A 20,037-nucleotide genomic window follows, 5' to 3' on the forward strand; every position below is an offset into this window, starting at 1 on the left:
ACATGTTGTTTGTAAATATATAAGCAAAGTCAATGTAACAACTCAAAGCATGAATATAATAATCAATCCATTTCAATTAGGTGACGACGGATAGACGATGTCACTCACGGGTCACCTGTGAAATTTAAGCAGAGAAGAAATTAGCCTGAAGACCAGAGAGCATCAGTCGAGTTTGACATCATTCTGTCAAAATGTACGCCTGTAACCGGACAGTTTTTACTTAAACAACAATTCACCAATCCTTCCATTAAAACGGCACTATTTTACTCTGAAAGCCTTTTGGCTTGTGACCCCTCGTTACAAGTTCCTTCTTAGATTGTTTCGCTTGAAGGATTTTTAGAGGCCTAAAGATTAAGACATTATTATTACTAAAGACATTATCCAGTATTTAAAGAGAAAAAAAGCAGAAATTGGAGAAACAAAAACAACTAATTTTCTTTCTTTCTTAATCATCTTGTGACCCCTCAGATTTATCCTGAGACCCCTTCCTGACCCCCAGGTTGGGAACCACTGCTCTGTCTTGTGACCATCCTGAAATGGATTTTTGACTAAAACAAAGATCCGAAAACCAAATCAACAAATTACAACCCCTAAATGTACGTATATCATATGGCCTTATCTAAACTGCCAGTGTCTTACTAGGCTATACTGTATAATATGTGATTCATGTTTTAACTTCTTTTAGTTTTCATAGCTGAGCGTGAGTTCTCCGTTTAAAGCCCAATGAATTCATGAGGTTTGCTGCCTTAAGCCAGATGACTGATCATAATACTCTTTCATTTCAAGCCAACATAATAAAATTCAAAATGATTTACTCTCTTACACGTTTTAATGGCTCCAGAAGGTTCTCTGGGTATGTTCTCTGTGTTGCTTGACCTACATGCCTACATGCAGATAGAGGAGGACCATAAACACCCTGTATCATTTACAGAATGCAGCACTCTTAAGAGCCAAAACATTTACTGTATGTATTGCTATGTGCTGCATGTGTGGCGCCAAGTCATGCAGCACACTTAAACACGCCATCTTGACAATTGAGACTCAGTCTGAAGGATTTATGTTGGGTTTTTTTTATTTTTGGTGCTTCTATATTGCAACTTCCATTACCGGAGAGTGCATCGCTCCACTACTTGAGATGTTTCTTAGTCATATGGGAAAACTCAAACCTTTGTCATTACCTCCATCTAGTGGTTATCTTTTTAATTACATAAAAATGATCATCTAAGTTCTGTGTTTCTGCTGTTGGCAGTAAGGAGATAATGCACCCCTAACAGTGGCATGAAGGACAAACACTGACTTATTGGCAGTAAATAGGCTGTTATTAACTGTATAATGTGTGCTGATATCATTTTTTTAATACTTGATGCAAGGTAATCTGTTAAATGAAAGGATTTTTCTTTTCACATATTTGTGAACAAATTGAAATCATGTTGCATGAATGCAGAGCAACGCTGTGGCAACTTGGAAGTGAGGAAGAGTCCTCCGTGAAAGAGTCATAACTTATCTGCAGCCTTTTATGAATCTTGTACGTCAATATACACATACATCCGTACCCATTTTACTGACAGTATAAATACAGTTAAAATGTGAATACATTTAAAAAGTAATGTCAATCAGAAAATTGCACAGAAACAATGTTGTAGAACAGCTACCTCTCTTACTTACTCAGCACCCAAAGCTGGGCTCTGCTTTTTGCTTTCCCAGAGGTGAACTCCACCGCTCCGTTCATGTCTGGGGAGGTTTGCCTGAAGGTCAGCCTGTGGACCGTGCCCATCTTCTCCAGGCGTACCCGAGAGCTAGGCTGTAAGGGCTCCCCGTTCAGACTCCACACGGGGGCTTTGAGGACGGGGACTGAGACCTCACATTCAAAGCAGGCTTCATCGGGGGCCATGACTTCCACATCCTTCAGCTCTCTGACCATTAACAGAGACTGGGCTGAGTCAGCACACACAGGAGAGGGAAAGATGTAAGCTTACAACACATGTTTTGCCTGCAAGTGTATTTGACAGCCAGAGATCTTGTAGTTAAATTAGAGGAGTCTTTTAATTAGCCTTTATCCCATCCTTGAATCCTTTCTTGTACTAAGGGGTGAGTGAAGATCTTTCTTGATCTCTCTTGCACCAGAGTTTGTTTTTGCTTGTCTTTTACTCCTGTTATTCATCTTGGCTTATGGCACAGTCACCACATGTCTAACCCAGGCATGTACAGCACAGTCAGGTGATAGGCCTCTGTCACAGCAGACATTTTGACTTGTCACAGCAGGAAAATCACAGGTGTTACTGTTCTATTCAAGTGTCCCAATAAGACACAACAGCGTGAGTCAGCATGCACAAACACCATAGCAGCTAATTGGAATTCCGCCATTGTTATATTTATTAATTACCTTTGATTTTCCTGCTGTGACAGGTCAAAGTGTCTTCAGTGAAAAAGAAGCATTTTATTTTTAAGGTCAGGTTAGGTTGCTCAGAAATGTTCATGGGACACTTCTTATAAAACTAATTATTACGATTTGTGTCTAGAAGGTCAAATTGGAATCCACTGTATGTCCAATGAACAGCCTCCTTTCAACAGAGAAATAAATGACTAAAAAAACAATCCGTGATGATGCAAATGGATACTTTCAATGAAACAAGGCGAGAGTGAAAGGAAAACAAGCATGGGAAAATGGAGGGTCAGTTTTGTGTAAATGCCCTGGTGTTACCACGTTACAACAGGACATAACACGTGTTAGCTTTGTTTTGCCAGTAGGTGGAGCTATGAGGTTATGTATGAGGTCCTCCGCTCCCTCTGTAACAGTATGATGAGAGAGGGGTCTCATACTGCTGCTATTTTACAACCCTCTGGTTGTGTTGTTGGGAAAAGGAAGCATTGTTGTTGGGCTATGACAAGTCCGGGCATTTAACATATACTACTAACAACAGCGTAGTACAGTGTATATACCTACATGTCTAAACTAAGGTCTTTGGTACTGAGAGTCAGATTAAAATGTTTCTGCTCTGGATTGTATTCTGTTATACTGATTATATTGTACAATAAGATTGCAAAAAACAAATGGCTGTAAAAACCAAAGTCAGGCTGAAAGGCTACGCAGTGCTTGTGACTGATCATGAACTCTCTTACCCTCCACTGTCAGTTTTGCGGAGCATGTGTATTCTCCAACCTGCACACTGTACGTGCCCTCATCGTCTAGCACCACCTGCTGGATGATCAGTTTGCGATAACAGCCTTCGCTGCAGATCTCAAAGCGCTCGGAGGGCAGGATGACATTGCAGCCTTTGTACCAGCGGATGCTACATCTGGGGTTAGACACAGTGCAGTCGAGGATCACACGGCTCTTCTCGAGGGCGGTCTTATCCTGCAGAGGTTTCACAATGTTGACAGGAGGCTCTGAAAGGGACAAAGTGCAACTTAGGTTCAGGGTTTACAGTATAACTGGAGGACTGATGACTTTCAACAAGATGAGCTCCACAAATCAACACACTTTTCACCCTATGTGACCTAGTTTTAATATGAACTGAAAATGAACTGCGCAGCTTTAAGTGCTTACAGTGTGTAAACCAGTTTTCGCTGTGAAAACAAATTGAAAATCTAACGAGCATCTCATAGCACACACACTTTATGGAGTTGGGACTACAAACATTCATGCTCTATAACAGATAAATATATAATACATGTGTACATACTTAACTTGGAACACCTAGTAATATATATTCATTATACCTTCCACCTCCAGGTAAGCGACAGATTCAACATGTCTGGCGACAAACTTGATCTCTCCAGAGTCCTCTGCTCGCACATTGCACATGAGAAGAAAATGTTTGGTCCCTGAAATAAGAATGAAACAGTCAAGGTAAATAATATGGCAGATAATAATTGGCTCAATTACTGGCTAAAAATATGCAATTCCAGACACATCATAAGACGGCATCGGCTGACCTTCCTGGCGGATCTTGATGGTGCTGGTGGGTTGTATCCTCTCTCCATTTTTGTACCATTCTCCTTGCACATCCTCCACTGAGATCTCACAAACAAACACAGCATTCTGATCTTCCTGGATGTCCAGGTCCTCAAGGCCCTGCAGGGTCAGCAGCTCACGCTCTGCAGAGAGAATTAACATTAAAGGACATTTCAAGGATATTTTAGGTTACAATGGGCACCTCTCAACGATATCAGCAAAGTGAAAAAAACAACATCCACAACGCTAAAAGCTTGTTTTACATCAGGAGGCAGGAAAGGACAGGACATCTGTTTCCCCTTCCTAAGATACTGTAAATGTACTGTAACTGTTGCATTTTCTGTGCTATAACCTACAACTGTACATTGAAAGCTATTATTACTGTTAAACTGTTATTGCACGAAAGTGTATGTGTGTGTGCAGAAAACATCAGGCCATTATCTCGAAGCCAGGCTAAAGGTCAACAGGCAGCACCCCCTCCTACAGTCTTACTAAAGGAACTATCATATATGCATATCATAGTAAATACTGCTACCAGTCTAGCCACTAATGGTAGTATAATAGTAGGTGAACCATGGGTGTGCGGGGCCTTTAGCCTTTTTATGTGAACCATGCTAAACAAATTCCTTAAATTTTGTGATTCTGTTAATAAGTTAGGTCATTTTTACTGCGCATATCGTATTAGACTTTTAATTCGGCTCTGCTTGTTTGATTGAATTAACTTTTACGACACGGTGGAGGGACTGTGCACCACCTTGGAGTCTAGTATGCTTTTCTCAAGCTAGCAGCCTACCTAAAGAAATGGTTGGCACCTTATTTATTTGAACTTTCCTGATGAATGGATGAGAAAAGTTAACTGTTATCAGCTAAATGTAAATAATGTTCACCCAGGGGAAATAATAAGTTCCCCATCATTCTGTGTTAGCAGAAGTGGGTGGTGAAAGGTGTGCAGTAGCTGTATTTGGAGCGAGACTGTGGTACAATTGTGTTCTCCAGTAATTTTTTCTGCTGTTAAGTTTCAGTTTTGTGAGTTTGTAAGTAGTAGAACCATTGTAAATGTTAGTTTACCTTTAAAGAAATGTGCATCTATGCAGATTTAGCTCAGTGCTGAGTTTAATCTCTCACTATTGGCCAGCTGCATTGTTGATTAGCTACAATAGCTCATGCGTGCTGTCAGTTATAAAGTTGATGAGTGAATGGAGAAAGTCATTGTGTCATTTGTAAGTGAAGGACCGACCCATAGCTAACCAACGTATGAACTTCTGACATAATTATTTTCAATCATACTTTCTCAGTTAACACCCTGTAACTGAGATAGCCACATTTCTTGACAAATTACCGATACAAAGTGGTGTAAAGGAAATGTAACATACAGCTTGTGTAGCTCAGCTAATACTCCTATGGCGTCTAGTTTCACAGTGGTAATTTGGTAGAAATGGCCGATAACGTTGCTGCAGTGTTTGTTAAACCCGATGGTTTGTCGTATTCTGGGCCCCAGTCTGGGCTTTTAGTGTTGACTATAATTCCCACTCATGTATATTTTTTGATTATTTGTGCAGTTCTGTTGAGTAATATTACACATCTCCTGAGGCTTTCATGACACAGCCCACATTGTCGCTGTTCTTTCAGCCAGCCCATACCACCACCATACCACATGTCTGTAACTTATAGTATTGAGACAGGAGACTTTACCATAGACCTCCACAGTGCAGGATGTAGTAGCATCTCCAGCATCGCAGGTGTACATGCCAGAATCACTGACATGGCATTTCAGGATCTGAAGAAACCGTTTTCTTCCCATTGCATAAATGCGCAAGTCCTTGCTTGGCTTCACTTCAACCCCATTCTGAAAAGGATTAATCATCATAATCATAGGTTGACACAATACAACTAAGCAGAAATTTTGTTTTACTTTAAACTTGAAATTGGTCGAACAATTTCAAACTCTTGGTTGTTGTTGGTTCTTGGAATATGTATTTGTTAGGACTTTTTTAATTTTTAACATATTGTAACACTTAATTATATATTGCTTTGGCCCTAGAGTTTTGTAAAAAAAAAAAAATCATAAATGTTGCTGGCTATGACGAAAAACACAAATCCAACACTTGCCTTCATCCATTTCACATCAACATTATGTCTTGATAGCTCACACTCGATAGAGATGACTGCCCCGTCAGGGAATTTCTGGTCTTCCAGCTTTCTGAAAATGGTCACTGGGGGCTCTGGTGGAGAAGAAACATGCATAGTTAGGCAAACAAAACCCTTCTTAAGCTCCTCCAAAAAATGCACCAAGCGCATGCATTGCTGCTCAAATTTGAAGTAGCTTATACAGTTAAGTTATGTGGACTAATTAACCGTGATGACATTTTCATCCAATTGTCATCCTCAGCTTTTCAACCCCTAGCTCAAAGGGATGATGCACACTGAGTGACTCGGCATGGAGCGGATTATTTTACAGCATGAGGTTAAACCAGCACCTGACAGAAAAGACTGAACAGAGGAGCCGCTTTTCACTGGGTCATGCCTGGCTATTTTGTGTTGGTAACGTGAGCCCAGATAAAGGCAACAGTAGCAGAGCCGTCACTCTATTCTATTATCATGCCTCCACTGGTTGGCATTTGGTCTACTCTGAGTGAACCACTTAAGCTACCAGTCTGAGGTCATAACAAAATTAGTACAGTAAAATTTTGTTTTGGTAGTACTGCAGTGTACTGTACATGGTTTGTGAATTGTTAAGTAGACCATGTAGATAATTTATAACACTACACATGTTAATTGGCTTTGTAATTAAAAAATAAATAAATAACCTACCCTTCACAACAAGCCTTGCAGACGTCTTCAAATTCTCTACACAGAACATAAAGGTGCCTGTGTCTTCCACTGATAGGTTCGAGATTGTGAGGCTGTGGACTTGTCCTTTGGCACTCATACGGAAATGGTTTGTCGGCTTAAGCTGGATCCCGTTTCTCATCCAGGTGCCTGGGACATCGGAATGGGAGAGCTCCACCTCAAAAGACGTTGTCTCTCTCTCTGTGGTTTTAATGTCAGTCAGCCCTCTCTTGATTGTGATTTTTCGAGCTGTAAAGAAAATTGCAGAGCTGTGTAAAATCAAACATCACGGTGCGAATACATTTAGCCATCTACTCCATGGGTATTTTTTGTGTTAGTACTTTTCAGTATCGTTAAACAAAGGTTATGTTTGAAAGCTTGGCCCCAGTACCAAGCATTTTCATTCCACTCTAACACTGAGCAGACATGGTGTCCGTTTTCTGTTACAGAATAGGCTTGGAGTCTGTTCTGTACGCAGCAGTCTGCAGTTAAACAATACAAGCTGGCACACATTGACAAGCTGATATTTTAGTCATTTGAGTACGGGGCTTTACACAAAAGCCAGCTTTGAAACTGCCAACATTTTTCACTTATTCTAACACAGACGAGCATTCCCTGTGGAAAAAAGGAGTGTTTATTTTGGAGACCTGATGACAACAACCTTAGTTTTGAAGGCCAGGGTGTAAATTTAGATGCAATGAGAGGAGATCCAAATTCGTAGGAGGTGCCAACAGCAGCCTGAAGTCCTGACTTTCCCCTTCCCACCCACACTAGTGTTGAAAGAACAGCCTTTAATTCACCCACTGGCCTGTGGATCATAGGACTAAGAAACATAAGAAGCATGCACAAAGAAAAACAAGCATAACTACGTCTTAATCACTACAAGATGCCTGTTTTATAGTGTGTCAAGCTTGCTACTTTCAAGCAATTTAAGTGGGGCTCCTTTTTTTTGTTGCAAAATGTAATTGTTGTCATTGAACAATAACACCTTAACTTGTTATTTATCATGCACGTCCCTTAAAATTATGAAAAACAAATGCCTTTGACATAGGTAATGAAATCATCAGGGCTTTATTGATCCTGTGTCAATCCAGAAACCTTGGTCTGAAAGTCAGCTTGGGCTGTAAGGCTATCACCTGTTTGTTGCCATCATGTTCCAGTACAAGTGCCACCCTGGTCCCCAGTCACTCAAATTACTCTTACTCAGTTAATTGAGCTTTGCCTTCAAGAAGCAGTGTGTGCAAGAGGTGGAGTCGTCGGCAACGGCGATAAACAAACGACAACAGGGCATAGTGAGAACACGTGCACACTCACGTTCCACTGTGAGCTGGGCTTGCGTGCGGTCATGGAGGGTTTCACAGCTGTAGGTGCCCCTGTCAGACATGGCCAGTTTATGGATGGTGAGACTGTGTTTTCGGCCCTTGTGTTTCAGGGTATATTTGGCTCCAGGGTGGATCAGCATCCCTTGCCTCATCCACTGCACCTCTCCCGGATCCAAACTCACCTCCACCTCTAGAGTTGCCTCACTGTACTCTTCAGCTACAACTGGTGCCATTTTCGTGGTGAATAACACCTGTTGCTCTAAAAATGAATTGAAGTAATTACTTAATAGCAGCAGTGTCAATGATTTTAGGTACTTTTTGTATGATAACACAATTCTACATTAGCAAAACACAAAATAGTCCAATGAAAATCAGCAAAGTTACATTGCAAGTTCAAGAACAGAGAGCAAGCAAAAAGCTCAGAGGAGTCTTGCCCCCTGCAGCTCCACGTATGCCAAAACCACTGAGCCACTTGTCTCTGTCAGTTACCAGAGGAATTCTAACAGGAGAAGCTGCTAAGCGCTATCCGTCAAAGGCGCCTCTCAACAATTTAAACTTATCTGAAAGGGTTGTTATTTATCACACAGTGTATGCTTATGCGATACTTATGGTGCACAGCCATTCAAAGTCTCTTGCTTTTATGTTCACATTCAGTCCAGTATTGCTGAAAGTAGCTTCCGGTTGAAAATATGGTGAAAACTACCAGAGAGAGGTGAGGTTTTTAAACAGTAAATGGTTGTTAAATGTTGTAACTTCTGTGATTCATTGAGACAAAAAGTGTAAATGGATGGGGCAACGACTCACCTTGAACCTGGAGTTCTGCCTCTGATACCAACCCCTCTGCATCAGCTGTTACTCTGCCGCTATCTGAAACCATGCAGTTGTGGATGCAGAGCATGTGGCATAGTCCGTTGCTTGAAATGACAGTGCGCTCATTCAGAGCTACTTGCTTGCCATTTAAGCGCCACACCAACTGAGTGTCCTCTGGTGAAACCACACACTTAAATACAGCATCTTCTCCCTCACAGACCGTGATGTTACGAAGCTCCGCTATGAACTCAAAAACACGAGGAGCTGAAGGCAAAGCGTTCAGCTAAATTAGTTTCATTGTGCTCTAAATATTAAGATGGCACACTGACTATTTGAAACAATTTTTATTATTAATACATTAGTTCTCTCTCTGATCTGCCTTAAAGTAAAATTATTTGAATGTACTTACTTTCTACAGTGACAGTAGCTGAGGTCCTGTGATCTGTGGATTCACAGGCATATTCTCCAGCATCTTCTTCCTCTAGTTGGTGGATGGTAAAGCTTCGCTCTCGACCTTGTGCCCTTATTGTGTGCCGACGGCTTGGCGAGATCTCTTTACCATCTTTTAGCCACTGGACATCTCCTTTGGGCTTGTTGATCTCACATCGTAATAAAAGGCTGCTGCCCTTCAGAGACACAATGTTCTCCAACGGTCTGGTAAATTTCACCGTCATTTCTGATGAGTAGAATAAAGAAATAAAATTCAAGAGATGTTAACTTTGTGACAGTTACAATCAAGTAATTGTTTACTTGGAAATAGAGGTCACATTTTGTTTAGGACTGCCAAACTCTTACCTTTGACTAAAAGACTGAAATACATGTCATCTGTGTTTGCGTCACAGACATATTCTCCAGAATCTGACAGCTGCAGGGGATTAATGGTGAGCTTGTGGGTATTACCCTCACTGGAGATGTGAATGTTGTCCCCGTTCAATAGTTGGCCATCTTTCAGCCACCGAACATTAGCTCTTTCTCGGCTCACAATGGCACACAGCGTAACACTCTCATTTTCATAGCCTGAGACGTTATTACTTGCTTCTTTATTCACAAACTTGGCCGGTGGCTCTGAGAAAAATGAGATTTACAAATAAGTTGCTTGTTAATTCCATGTTCATGCATGAAACAATATGTTAATCAAACAGAAACTACAGAATTGAAATCGAAAACATGTTTCAAAGTAATCTTACCTTGGACCTCAACAATTGTTATCAATTTGTCATCGATGGCATCACAAATGTATTTTCCAGAGTCTGAGGGCTGAAGTCCAGAGAGAACAAGCTTCCTCACAACATCATAGCTGTCAATTTTTATACGAGTGTCTGGTTTCAGTATATTGCCATTCCATAACCACTGAACGGTGGCGTTCGGCCGAGACACCTCACACTCCAAAATAAGGTCATCTCCCGCTACCAGGATATGATGCTCCGGGTGGCCAGAGTTTCCAATGATCTGTGCTGGAGGCTCTGAACATAAAAGACATGGTCTTATTTTCCTCCTGAGTGAACGGAAGACAGAAAGATAAAACATGGCTTGATAATATGATTACCTTTGACAGTGATATTGAAGACCATCTTATCGTCCACTGCATCACAGGTGTACTCCCCTGAATCTTCGAGCCCAGCATTTAGGACAACCAGTGATCGGAAAACGCCTTGCTCCTCGCTACAGTATCGCTCAGTGTTGTCAATTAGCTGATTATCTTTGTACCAACTCACTGAGGCATTGGATCTTGATAGTTCACACACTAGAATAATGTCATCTGATACAAAGAACTGCTTTTCTGTTTTTGCGTTGGTTTTTCCAAGAATTTTTACAGGCAACTCTGAAAATGAACAAGAGAAGAACATAATTTCTATCGGAACAGAAAATCTTTTGTATGCATTTTAGGCAACTTTTTGTTTCATTGCATAGTACAGCGCACCAAAGTCCCAAAAGATGAAAAAATATCATGTTTTCATGACTTTCTTCAGGGTGCTCCATATCAATTTGGAGTTATCCCTTTAAGTACAATTACCTTGAACTTTTACATGGAAATCCATCACATCATCCTTTGCATCGCAGACATATTGCCCAGCACATTCCATGGTTAGCGAGTGAACGGTTAATTGACGCATGACGCCATCCTCGAGGATGGTGATATTTCTGGAGTCTTCTACCTCTTCCCCATTCCTCTTCCAAGTGACCTCGGCGTTTGATCTTGAAACCTCACAGTCTAGAACCAGAGTCTCCCCAACCACTTTCTCGACTCTACTTGCCATCTTCCTGGGACGTACGAAGCGAACAGGGGGCTCTGTGTATTAAGAAAACGTTGTTTTAGAAATGGATAAACATTGACACAGCAACACATTTAGAGAACCTACTTTTTTCAATCTTGAGTTTTCTCTACCTGCTATGTTTACAAAGAATGTCATGGAGTCATCTGCAGTATCACAGACGTATTCGGCAGAATCTTTGACAGTAGTTTCAGGTATAATAAGTCTTCTGTAGACACCATCCACCTCCAGAATAAGGTTGTCATTCTCCTCCACTTCGAGTCCGTCTCGATACCAGCGCACCACTGCATTGGGCCGTGAGATCTCACAGCTCAGTACCATCCTCTCAGAGGTCTGCTGGCAAAGTTCCATTTGGGACTGACTCGGGGACACAATCAGCACTGGAGGCTCTGGAAAGGGGCGTTATTATCCATTTAGCCATCACTCATTAGATTAATGAATACTACAAGAAATCTACATTTGCATACATCTTTGATCCTGAATGAATCAGTTAACCCCTAACTTTCGGGATGATTCAAACTAGCATGCTCACTTCATGTAGCATGTGGCCAGGTGTGTGGGTACTTGTTCACTGTCCCAAAGTGTGTGCTGTTTTTTTCCCTTTTTGTACAATTCATAGTCTCTCGTCTCTTTCTATGATGGCAGGTTTTTCAACCCACCTTCGTGTGTCGCCATTCGGAACAGTTATGAACGCTTTTGCCTTTAGACAAGTTCAGACTACACTTTGCACGGACTTGTTCGTTTGAAGCATACCTTAAATTACCATGATCTGTGCTTTTTGCTGTTACTATACTGAGATACCTACACATATATGTAGTATCGGGGATTTTACCTGTAATACTCAGGTGAAAGAATATTGAATCGTCAGCTGTATCACAGACGTATTCTCCTGAATCTTCAACTCCACTTGAGAGAATCTTCAGTCGTCGATAAGGGCCTTCAATCTTAAGCTTGATGTTCTCACTGTCTTGGAGCTTTTGGCCGTCTTTGTACCAGCTGACAACACCGTTTGGACGGGACAATTCACAGCTCAGAATAATTTCCTCAGGGACGTGACGGTCAAGGTGGACATCCTCCTTGGGGTAGATTATCATCACCGGAGGTTCTTTGGATGAAGAATATATGAAATTAAAACATTGTCTACTGTACATTCACATTTTAACACAGGTAAAGTGACTTTCTTGGCAGTTTTTGTGTAATGTATATTCATAAACTATATTATTACCTCGTATGTTAACCTTGAACATTAAAACATTGTCTCCTGCACGGCAGGTGTATGTGCCTGCATCGGACAGTTGGGCTGAATGTATTGTCAGGTTCCTTTTGGTGCCCTCTGCTTGCATTGTGATATTATTTCTTGGTTGGATTTCAATTCCATCTTTGTACCACTGGACAACACCATCAGCCCTTGATACTTCACATGATAGAGCGAGCTGTTCTTGTTCCACAACACTCTTGAAAAGGTCCTCTTCTGGGATATCGGCAAATGTTACTGGTGGCGCTGCAGAAGACAGTAGACAAAAGAAGTAAGTTGTTGCTCGAAAGTAGCTTTCATTGTTTATGCTCATGCAAGTGGTAGCTTTAAGGTCAGATGTTCACAGCTTAGACATGCTGGTCTCAAGCCTAGCTATCTAGATAACAACTCCATATAGACATCATAATTATCAGTGGGTGTTAATCCACTTTTGAAGCCAAATGAAAAAGATAGTGGAAGCAGTGCACAGATGTAATGCAATTACCGTAGGTGCATTGGAAAAAATGATTCATCAAAATACATGCTGTTTTATAGGACCATGGCCTTAAATGTGAAGCATGATGATTATGATGAATATGATGATGATCAGGTTTTGCTTCCTTCTTAGATGTTAGAGGTCATGAAGGTGTATAAGACTCTACAATGACAACGTCTTGCCAAGAAAAAGCTTAGCATATCACCTTTAACCTCCACATAGAAATCGTTGCAATCTGAATCATCAGTTTTACAACTGTACTCTCCACAGCACGAAGACGTGGCCGACTTCATAACCAACGTCCTCTCATTGCCCTCTGAATCGATGTTTATTCCCGATTTTGGCAAGAGTTTTATCCCGTCCTCATACCAGCAGGTCTGGCTTGTGGGGTCTGAGATCTCACACTGCAGTTTGATCTGGCTGTCTGCTTCAACAGACTTGCTCCTTTCAGCCTCTGGAACAGCTGAGAATCAAACCGGTGCTATAGGAATTTCAATTCATTGAACAGTAACCAGATAGTAATCAGATTGCTATGCTATGATATGTAACATACTTGGATTTACAGGCTAAAGGCTGTAAAATGTACTATTTTGCTCTAGATTGGACAAATGGTGACAAAACTGTTTGGTTTGTGCCTTCTCAGGTTGACAGTGAGATTTACTTTGACATTGCTAGAGTCATGAACTCACATGTACTCAGTGAGCCAGCATAGCATAACATGAATCAGTCTAATTTTACATTGTGCATGTACAGCATATTGTTCTGGAGAGCTGTTTAAATGGCAAAACTTGTTCTGTCTGTATCTTTCTGCATATTTGTTTATAACATTTTAGTTGTTAATACAGAACATGTACAGCCTTAATGCCCTTTCAGACCAGGAGGTCTGCAGCATCTGCAACTCATTCCTCGTAAGTCTAGCCAGAGTCACACAGTGGCAAGCACAACAGTCTGCTCTGCATCCAGTTGCAAACAGTTATCTGTTTGCACAACCTGCAGCCCACAGCAAATTTAGCATCAATTTGGAGCTGTGGCCCTTTGTCCTTTTACCTCTGTTTTGGTCTCCACCAACTCCTGAGGGAAATAACTGGCTCCATTCTGGCTGCTAACTATGTTCAGCAGCTAGTTGCTAACTTTGTCTGTCTCCCGTGTGGTGCTGGGCAGGTAGCGTGCAGTTTATTTATTAGAGCTTTTGGTTGAAAACAGCACCCTGCTGCATCTGGAAATGGGATTGATGAGGGCGGTGAGACTGAACCAAACAGTACAGATGCTGTCTGTAAAACCAAATCAGTGTGCTGAAAAACACTAAAACACTCTGTAGACTCTGATGAGGGGAACGGCAGAGTTAGGTGGTTTGTTACTACAAGCGAGTCCTTTTAATGTTACACATAGTACTTTGATCCAATGTTAACTGATTAGGGCAGTTTTAAGCTATCTACCAGGCTCGCCGCTTGCTGCTTCCAGTCTGAAAGGGCCTTGAAGTATTTGCTTCTTAGGTCAAGAATGACACTGAGCTGTCTATCACTTAATTACATAATTATCAATATCAACTATCCATGATCAAATTTAAGTAAGCTGTCACAACATTATATTCTATATTTGTCCACCAAAATCATAGAAAGTACTAAAGTATTAGTACACATTATCTTAGACTATGATAGAATAAATTGTTGAGGCCTAAGTTGATCTAGTAGCCAAGCATTAATTCAAAGAAGTTAGTGATTCTGACATAGCTCAAAATAATTAGATCACCTGCAACATCCACCTTGAATTCTATATGGTCATCTGCGGCCTCACAGCTGTACACCCCAGAGTGTCTGACTTCTGCTGATTTAATAACCAGCGCTCTCAGTTTTTCTTTTGTTTGGATTTCATATTCACTCTTTGAAAGTAGCTGGTCTCCATCCTTGTGCCAATAGACTTGGGCAGTTGGCTCTGAGACTTCACACTGCAGCTTAATTGGGCAGCCTGCTTCAACAAATTTGTTTCTTGTGACCTCTGGAAGTGCTGAAAACCTCACAGGAGTAGCTGGGGGATATTATAAGATTTGCAGAGCACTGCTGTTAAGCTGTCAGAACATCATTTTACAAATAGTGTTGTCCACATCAAACCTTTTGGTTTAGTTATTTCAGCACATACAGTATTAGGAGCTCTGTGTTTACATACAGTGTTACAAAATATACAAAATGTAAATTAATTTAAAGTTTTGTCAAAGAGTAATTGTGCAAAGACGTGTACAGCTAAAAGTAATTAAGAAAAGGCTCCTATGTTCATCTCACACCTGGAAGCTCATTGATTAAAACAGAATACAAGAAAATCACCTTCGACGTCCACGTGGAATGTCACAACATCATCAGCGAGGCTACAGCTGTAGAGGCCAGAGTCAGAGACCTTAGCAGAATGAATCATTAATTTTCTCAGGCTGCCGTCTCTTTTCATATCAAGGCCAGTTTTGCAAAAAAGCTCCACCTCATCTTTAAACCAGGAAACCTGGGCAACAGGGTCTGAGACCTCACACTGGAGGATAATTGGACAACCAATTGTAATCATCTTGTATTTTTCTGACAGTGGCATTGGCATGATCTGTGGTGATCGGCCTAAGAGAAGGGGAATAACAAGGGTTTTGGATAAGAGATGAATTCACTAACAGGGGACAAAACACACTGTCCTGCCAGTCATACCATGTTCACCATGAACATTCAAAACAAAGCAAGTTTTGTTCACCACTCACACCATAGAAAAAGATGGATGTGGTATGTATGATAAGAAGATAGAAATAAATCACCTTTTATGTCCACTTCAAATGTGATGATGTCATCTGATGTTGAACATTCATAGGTGCCGCCATGTATGTTTTCAGCTGAATGGATGAGTAGTGTCCTTGTTAGACCATCTGACTGTATTTCCATATTGTTTTGTGGTAGGAGTTTCATCCCATCCTTGTACCAGTCGACATGAGAAGAAGGATCATGAGAGAGTTCACAGCTGAGGACAACGGGAGAGCCCTCTTGGATGGACTTGTTCCTGTCAGTGTCTTGAACCTCTGAGAACTTCACAGGTAGTGCTATAGGTTTCAGATATTGCAAAAAGAGTGTCTTAATGAACGTGTAATTGTAATTTCTTGAGGTAATTAAATATCCAACCTATTGTATATTCAATTACAAAGAATTTCAAGACAAAACAACATAAAACCAAACAACAACATAAACACAACAATTGGCTTGACAAAGACAATAAGAAACCAAACATTATTCAAAGGGCTAAAAGAGCAAGAATCACGTTTTTCCACAATTATTGTACACTGACATAAAAAGCACAGACAAAAAGCACAGGTACGACACAAAGAAGAAAGTGACAAAGTGTTTGTGTATGGTAAAGGAGCCATATTCAGTTAGTGACACATGAGACATTAGCTTTCTTAAGATATTGGACATGCATAACAAGAGGCTGCATTGTGAAGCTGCATGTTTAATAAGATATTTGGAGAGAAGACGTCCTGTATTATTTAATTTCATTTTTTAAGTTAAAAAATGGTCATGATTAGTTGTGAAAAGTTATTTTTCTTTAAACTGATGTAACATGACATGCCTTAACAAAAATCACCTTAACAAATTGAGCTTCACTTAAATTTTGCTCATATCAATTCAATTCAGAAATCATTATTTCAGAGGAAACCTGTTGCTTTACAATTTTAGAAAAGTAGTTGACCAAATTATGGAACCATTTTCTGTTAGGTGATCAGACAACCGTGACTTCATCACCTGCTCTTACAGTTAGTTGGCCTTGCAAGACAGTGAAAGCACTACAGAGTTTCTGAGCATCACCTTTGACTTCCACAGCGAACTGGATGTCATCATCCTTAGACTCACAGCGATATACGCCAGTGTGAGCCCGCTCTGCTGATGGGACAACTAGACTCCGCAAATTTCCTTCTGACTGGATGTCTACTCCATTTTGAGGTAAGAGCTTTGTTCCATCCTTGTACCAACTGACTTGTCCAGTGGGGTCTGACAGCTTACATTGTAGAGCAATGGGACAGCCGGCCATGACTGCCTTTTTCTGGTCAGCCTCAGATAAAGCTGAAAACTTCAGAAGTGGAGCTACAGGGTTGAATGTAAAATAGAATTGGTCAATAAAACAGGTCATATTATTAACCAAATGAAGCAAAGCACAATCCTGAAGCAAAAGCCTTCAGCAGCATATTCAACCAAAAATCATTTATCCTATCCTGGTGTTTTGAGCAAAAGCTTTTAAGTTATATTTTGTACAGTTAACAAACATTGACAACCTTATAGACCTACGGTAAAAGTTACAAAGAAGCCTTTTTGTCAGTAAATCTACATTGCTAATGCACTGCTAAGTTTCCTGCCTTTCCAGCAGGAGGTTGGAAAGTTGGAGGCACTCCAGTGGCCAGTCATCTAACCTGGTCAAGCAAAAAATTAAAGGGACTAATGAAACCCTGGCTGCTTGACATAATCTGTCTATTTATCTTCTCTTTTGATGTGACTGTGAAAACCTCAGGAAGTTAGGGTCATCTGACTGCGCCAAAACTTCTACTGTCTGTCCTGGTAGGGATTTTTTACTTAACCGACATATGTCAATCATCTGCCATAGCGATGTCTGTTCTGCTAACCTCAGCCAAAGAATAGATTTCTTCTAGAAAATGTCTTTGGTCATTCTTTCTGACAAAACTTAAATATGTTCCCAGGATTTTCTGTCCACATTCTGAGCTAAATGGCCGTATAATACCATACTGTATTTTGAGCACCTCAATATTTTAACCACGATAAAACAACAATTACTTTGTTAGCATTTATCAACTAGACCCATTCATCATCCTCTTCAGCACAGTGGACATCAACCTTAACAGCCTCTTCAGTGCTGTTTTGGAAACCATATAAAAAATGTATGAACATTTACAGAAACGCTCCAAGAAAACACTCTTAACCTCAAAGACTGCTCTTTATCGGGAAAAGGTGAACGGAGAAGCTGATGGAGCCGCACGGCGTCAGGTAAGGCTTTACCATGGATGAGTGATTAACTAAATGTAGAATGTCATTACTTTAGTAGGTAGGTAGGTAGGTAGGTAGGTTTTAGATAGGGACTTACTGTATCTAAGGGTGTTTTGATTTAGAGAAAGAATGGAGGAAGAGAGCATAGATTCTGCTATCTTTTGCCTACTCCCAAGTGGCCACTTATAGCTATTTGTTAATCTTACTAAGTTATGTATTATAACACTCATACATTGGGATTTTGCTGTGAAAACTGCACATAAATGCAGCACACAGCTAAGGTTTCTTATTCTACTTGTATCTACTTTAGGTTGATTTTATTCATCCAGTAAGTAATAAAGTGGGAACTTTTTATAAGCAAAGCAAAAGCATTTGGATGCACTTTACCCTGTCGAAAATCTATTTGCAGAACAGATGAAAACAGCTTTTGTCACCTTTAACATCCACATGAAACTGCATTTCATCATCTGTTGTCTTGCAGCTGTAAATCCCTGCATGAGACAGCATCGCTGACTGGAAAGCCAGTGTTCTTATGGAACCCTCTGCCAGCATGTCTTGCCCAGCTGCTTCACGTAGTTTTATTCCATCCTTGTGCCAAGTAACTTGAGCGTTAGGATCTGATATCTCACATTGCAGCACTATGGGTTCACCAACTTCAACAGACTTGTTCCTCTCAGCCTCATAAAGTGTTGCAATTCTCACAGGCGGAGCTGGGGATGTTTGAGGTAACATCAAGAGAAAATTGCATCACTATTATGGACTTCAACAAAATGATGCTTTCAAACAACAGCAGAACAAAATCTGAAATCAAGATTAGTCATGCCAATAAATCTTAAGAGTTAAATAGGTCATACTAAAAGATACGTCTTTGAGTTGTTAGTAATCTAACAAGAGGTATCTTTGGTTAGACTTGAGATAACTAGGCATTCAAGTTAGAATTGGAAGCTATGTATTTCTCTTTTCGCTATCTTTACTTTTCCTCACAGACCACCCAAGCTCAAAGTTTTATATTGACAACTAAAGTAGATTTAGTATGAACAAAATCAAGTCAGTAAATGTAGAAATTGTCAAAATGTCAAGGATTGCAAAGAGCAATCTCTTCATTTTACACAATGTCAAAATTGTGCCCATCCATTTTTTGTTTGATAATGCTAACCATTTAAATCACCTTCAACAGACACCTTATTTGCAGTGACACTGTCACTCCAATGACTGTCACATGTCCTTGATAGATAGATCTCTTCTGATGGGACAGTAGATGACTGCTTGACATAATCAGGCTCTGCAAACTGGGTTGATGATCTTTGCCCAGAGTTAACTGTGCTGTCTACTTGGTCTTCTGTGGCCTTCATGAAGTGATGACACCCTGGTTGGACTGTTGTGGCCTGCATGGACTGATACAGCACCTCTGAATGGTTAGGTGCTTGTTGTCCTGTGTGATAGAGGTCATTCAATCTGACAGGTCCAGACTGTCGCAAGTTGTACTGCTCCCCTGGTTGGACAGTTTCTGCCTTATACAAGTCCAGTGTTTGAAGGGATGCAGTATTAGGTAAGTCACCAAGCTTCTCTGACTGAACAGTTGATGTCTGTAGGGGTCTGTTTAACTCCTCTGATTGGTCAGTTGCAGTCCACAAGGAGTTACAGGGCCCCTCTGAATGGACAGTTTCAATTTGTAAGCAATCAAGAAGCTTCCCTGACAGGACGGCTGGCACCTGTATGGAGCTATAGAGCTCCTCTGATTGGACAGTTGCAGTCTGTAAGGATTTAAAAGGTTCCTTTGATTGGACAGTTGCAGTATGTGAGGATTTAAAGGGCTCCTCTGATTGGACAGTTGCAGTATGTGAGGATTTAAAGGGCTCCTCTGATTGGACAGTTGCAGTATGTGAGGATTTAAAGGGTTCCTCTGGTTGGACAGTTGCAGTATGCGAGGATTTAAAGGGCTCCTCTGACTGCAGAGTTTCAGTTTTTAAGGAGTTACAGAACTTGTCTGATTTGACTGTTGAAATCTGTAAGTGGTTAGTAAGGTGCTCTGACTGGGCAGTTGAAGTCTTTAGCAGGTTGCCTAGCTCTGACTGGACAGCTTGCATCTGTATTGAGCCATGTAGCATT

At 40.7% G+C, this 20,037-nt stretch overlaps 1 protein-coding gene across 1 annotated transcript in view; it reads right to left on the bottom strand.

Annotated features, from left to right (window-relative positions):
- Nucleotides 1–17: 17 nt before the first annotated feature.
- The window catches only part of obsl1b (obscurin like cytoskeletal adaptor 1b), a 29,030-nt gene continuing 9,010 nt past the window's right edge, over nucleotides 18–20,037 (bottom strand). Inside the window, exons 7-22 of the mRNA XM_070915340.1 lie at nucleotides 12,415–12,690; nucleotides 12,022–12,294; nucleotides 11,303–11,578; nucleotides 10,931–11,206; nucleotides 10,463–10,738; nucleotides 10,104–10,379; nucleotides 8,911–9,180; nucleotides 8,099–8,365; nucleotides 6,767–7,033; nucleotides 6,065–6,177; nucleotides 5,648–5,801; nucleotides 3,937–4,098; nucleotides 3,721–3,825; nucleotides 3,121–3,387; nucleotides 1,666–1,935; nucleotides 18–115 (exon numbers count right to left, since the gene is read on the bottom strand). Of these exons, the coding sequence (XP_070771441.1) occupies nucleotides 105–115; nucleotides 1,666–1,935; nucleotides 3,121–3,387; nucleotides 3,721–3,825; nucleotides 3,937–4,098; nucleotides 5,648–5,801; nucleotides 6,065–6,177; nucleotides 6,767–7,033; nucleotides 8,099–8,365; nucleotides 8,911–9,180; nucleotides 10,104–10,379; nucleotides 10,463–10,738; nucleotides 10,931–11,206; nucleotides 11,303–11,578; nucleotides 12,022–12,294; nucleotides 12,415–12,690 (3,539 nt within the window). The 3' untranslated portion in view covers nucleotides 18–104. The remainder of the gene's footprint in view (nucleotides 116–1,665; nucleotides 1,936–3,120; nucleotides 3,388–3,720; nucleotides 3,826–3,936; nucleotides 4,099–5,647; nucleotides 5,802–6,064; nucleotides 6,178–6,766; nucleotides 7,034–8,098; nucleotides 8,366–8,910; nucleotides 9,181–10,103; nucleotides 10,380–10,462; nucleotides 10,739–10,930; nucleotides 11,207–11,302; nucleotides 11,579–12,021; nucleotides 12,295–12,414; nucleotides 12,691–20,037) is intronic.

Source organism: Enoplosus armatus, chromosome 11 (genome assembly GCF_043641665.1).
Source record: "Enoplosus armatus isolate fEnoArm2 chromosome 11, fEnoArm2.hap1, whole genome shotgun sequence".
Taxonomy (NCBI): Eukaryota; Metazoa; Chordata; class Actinopteri; order Centrarchiformes; family Enoplosidae; genus Enoplosus; species Enoplosus armatus.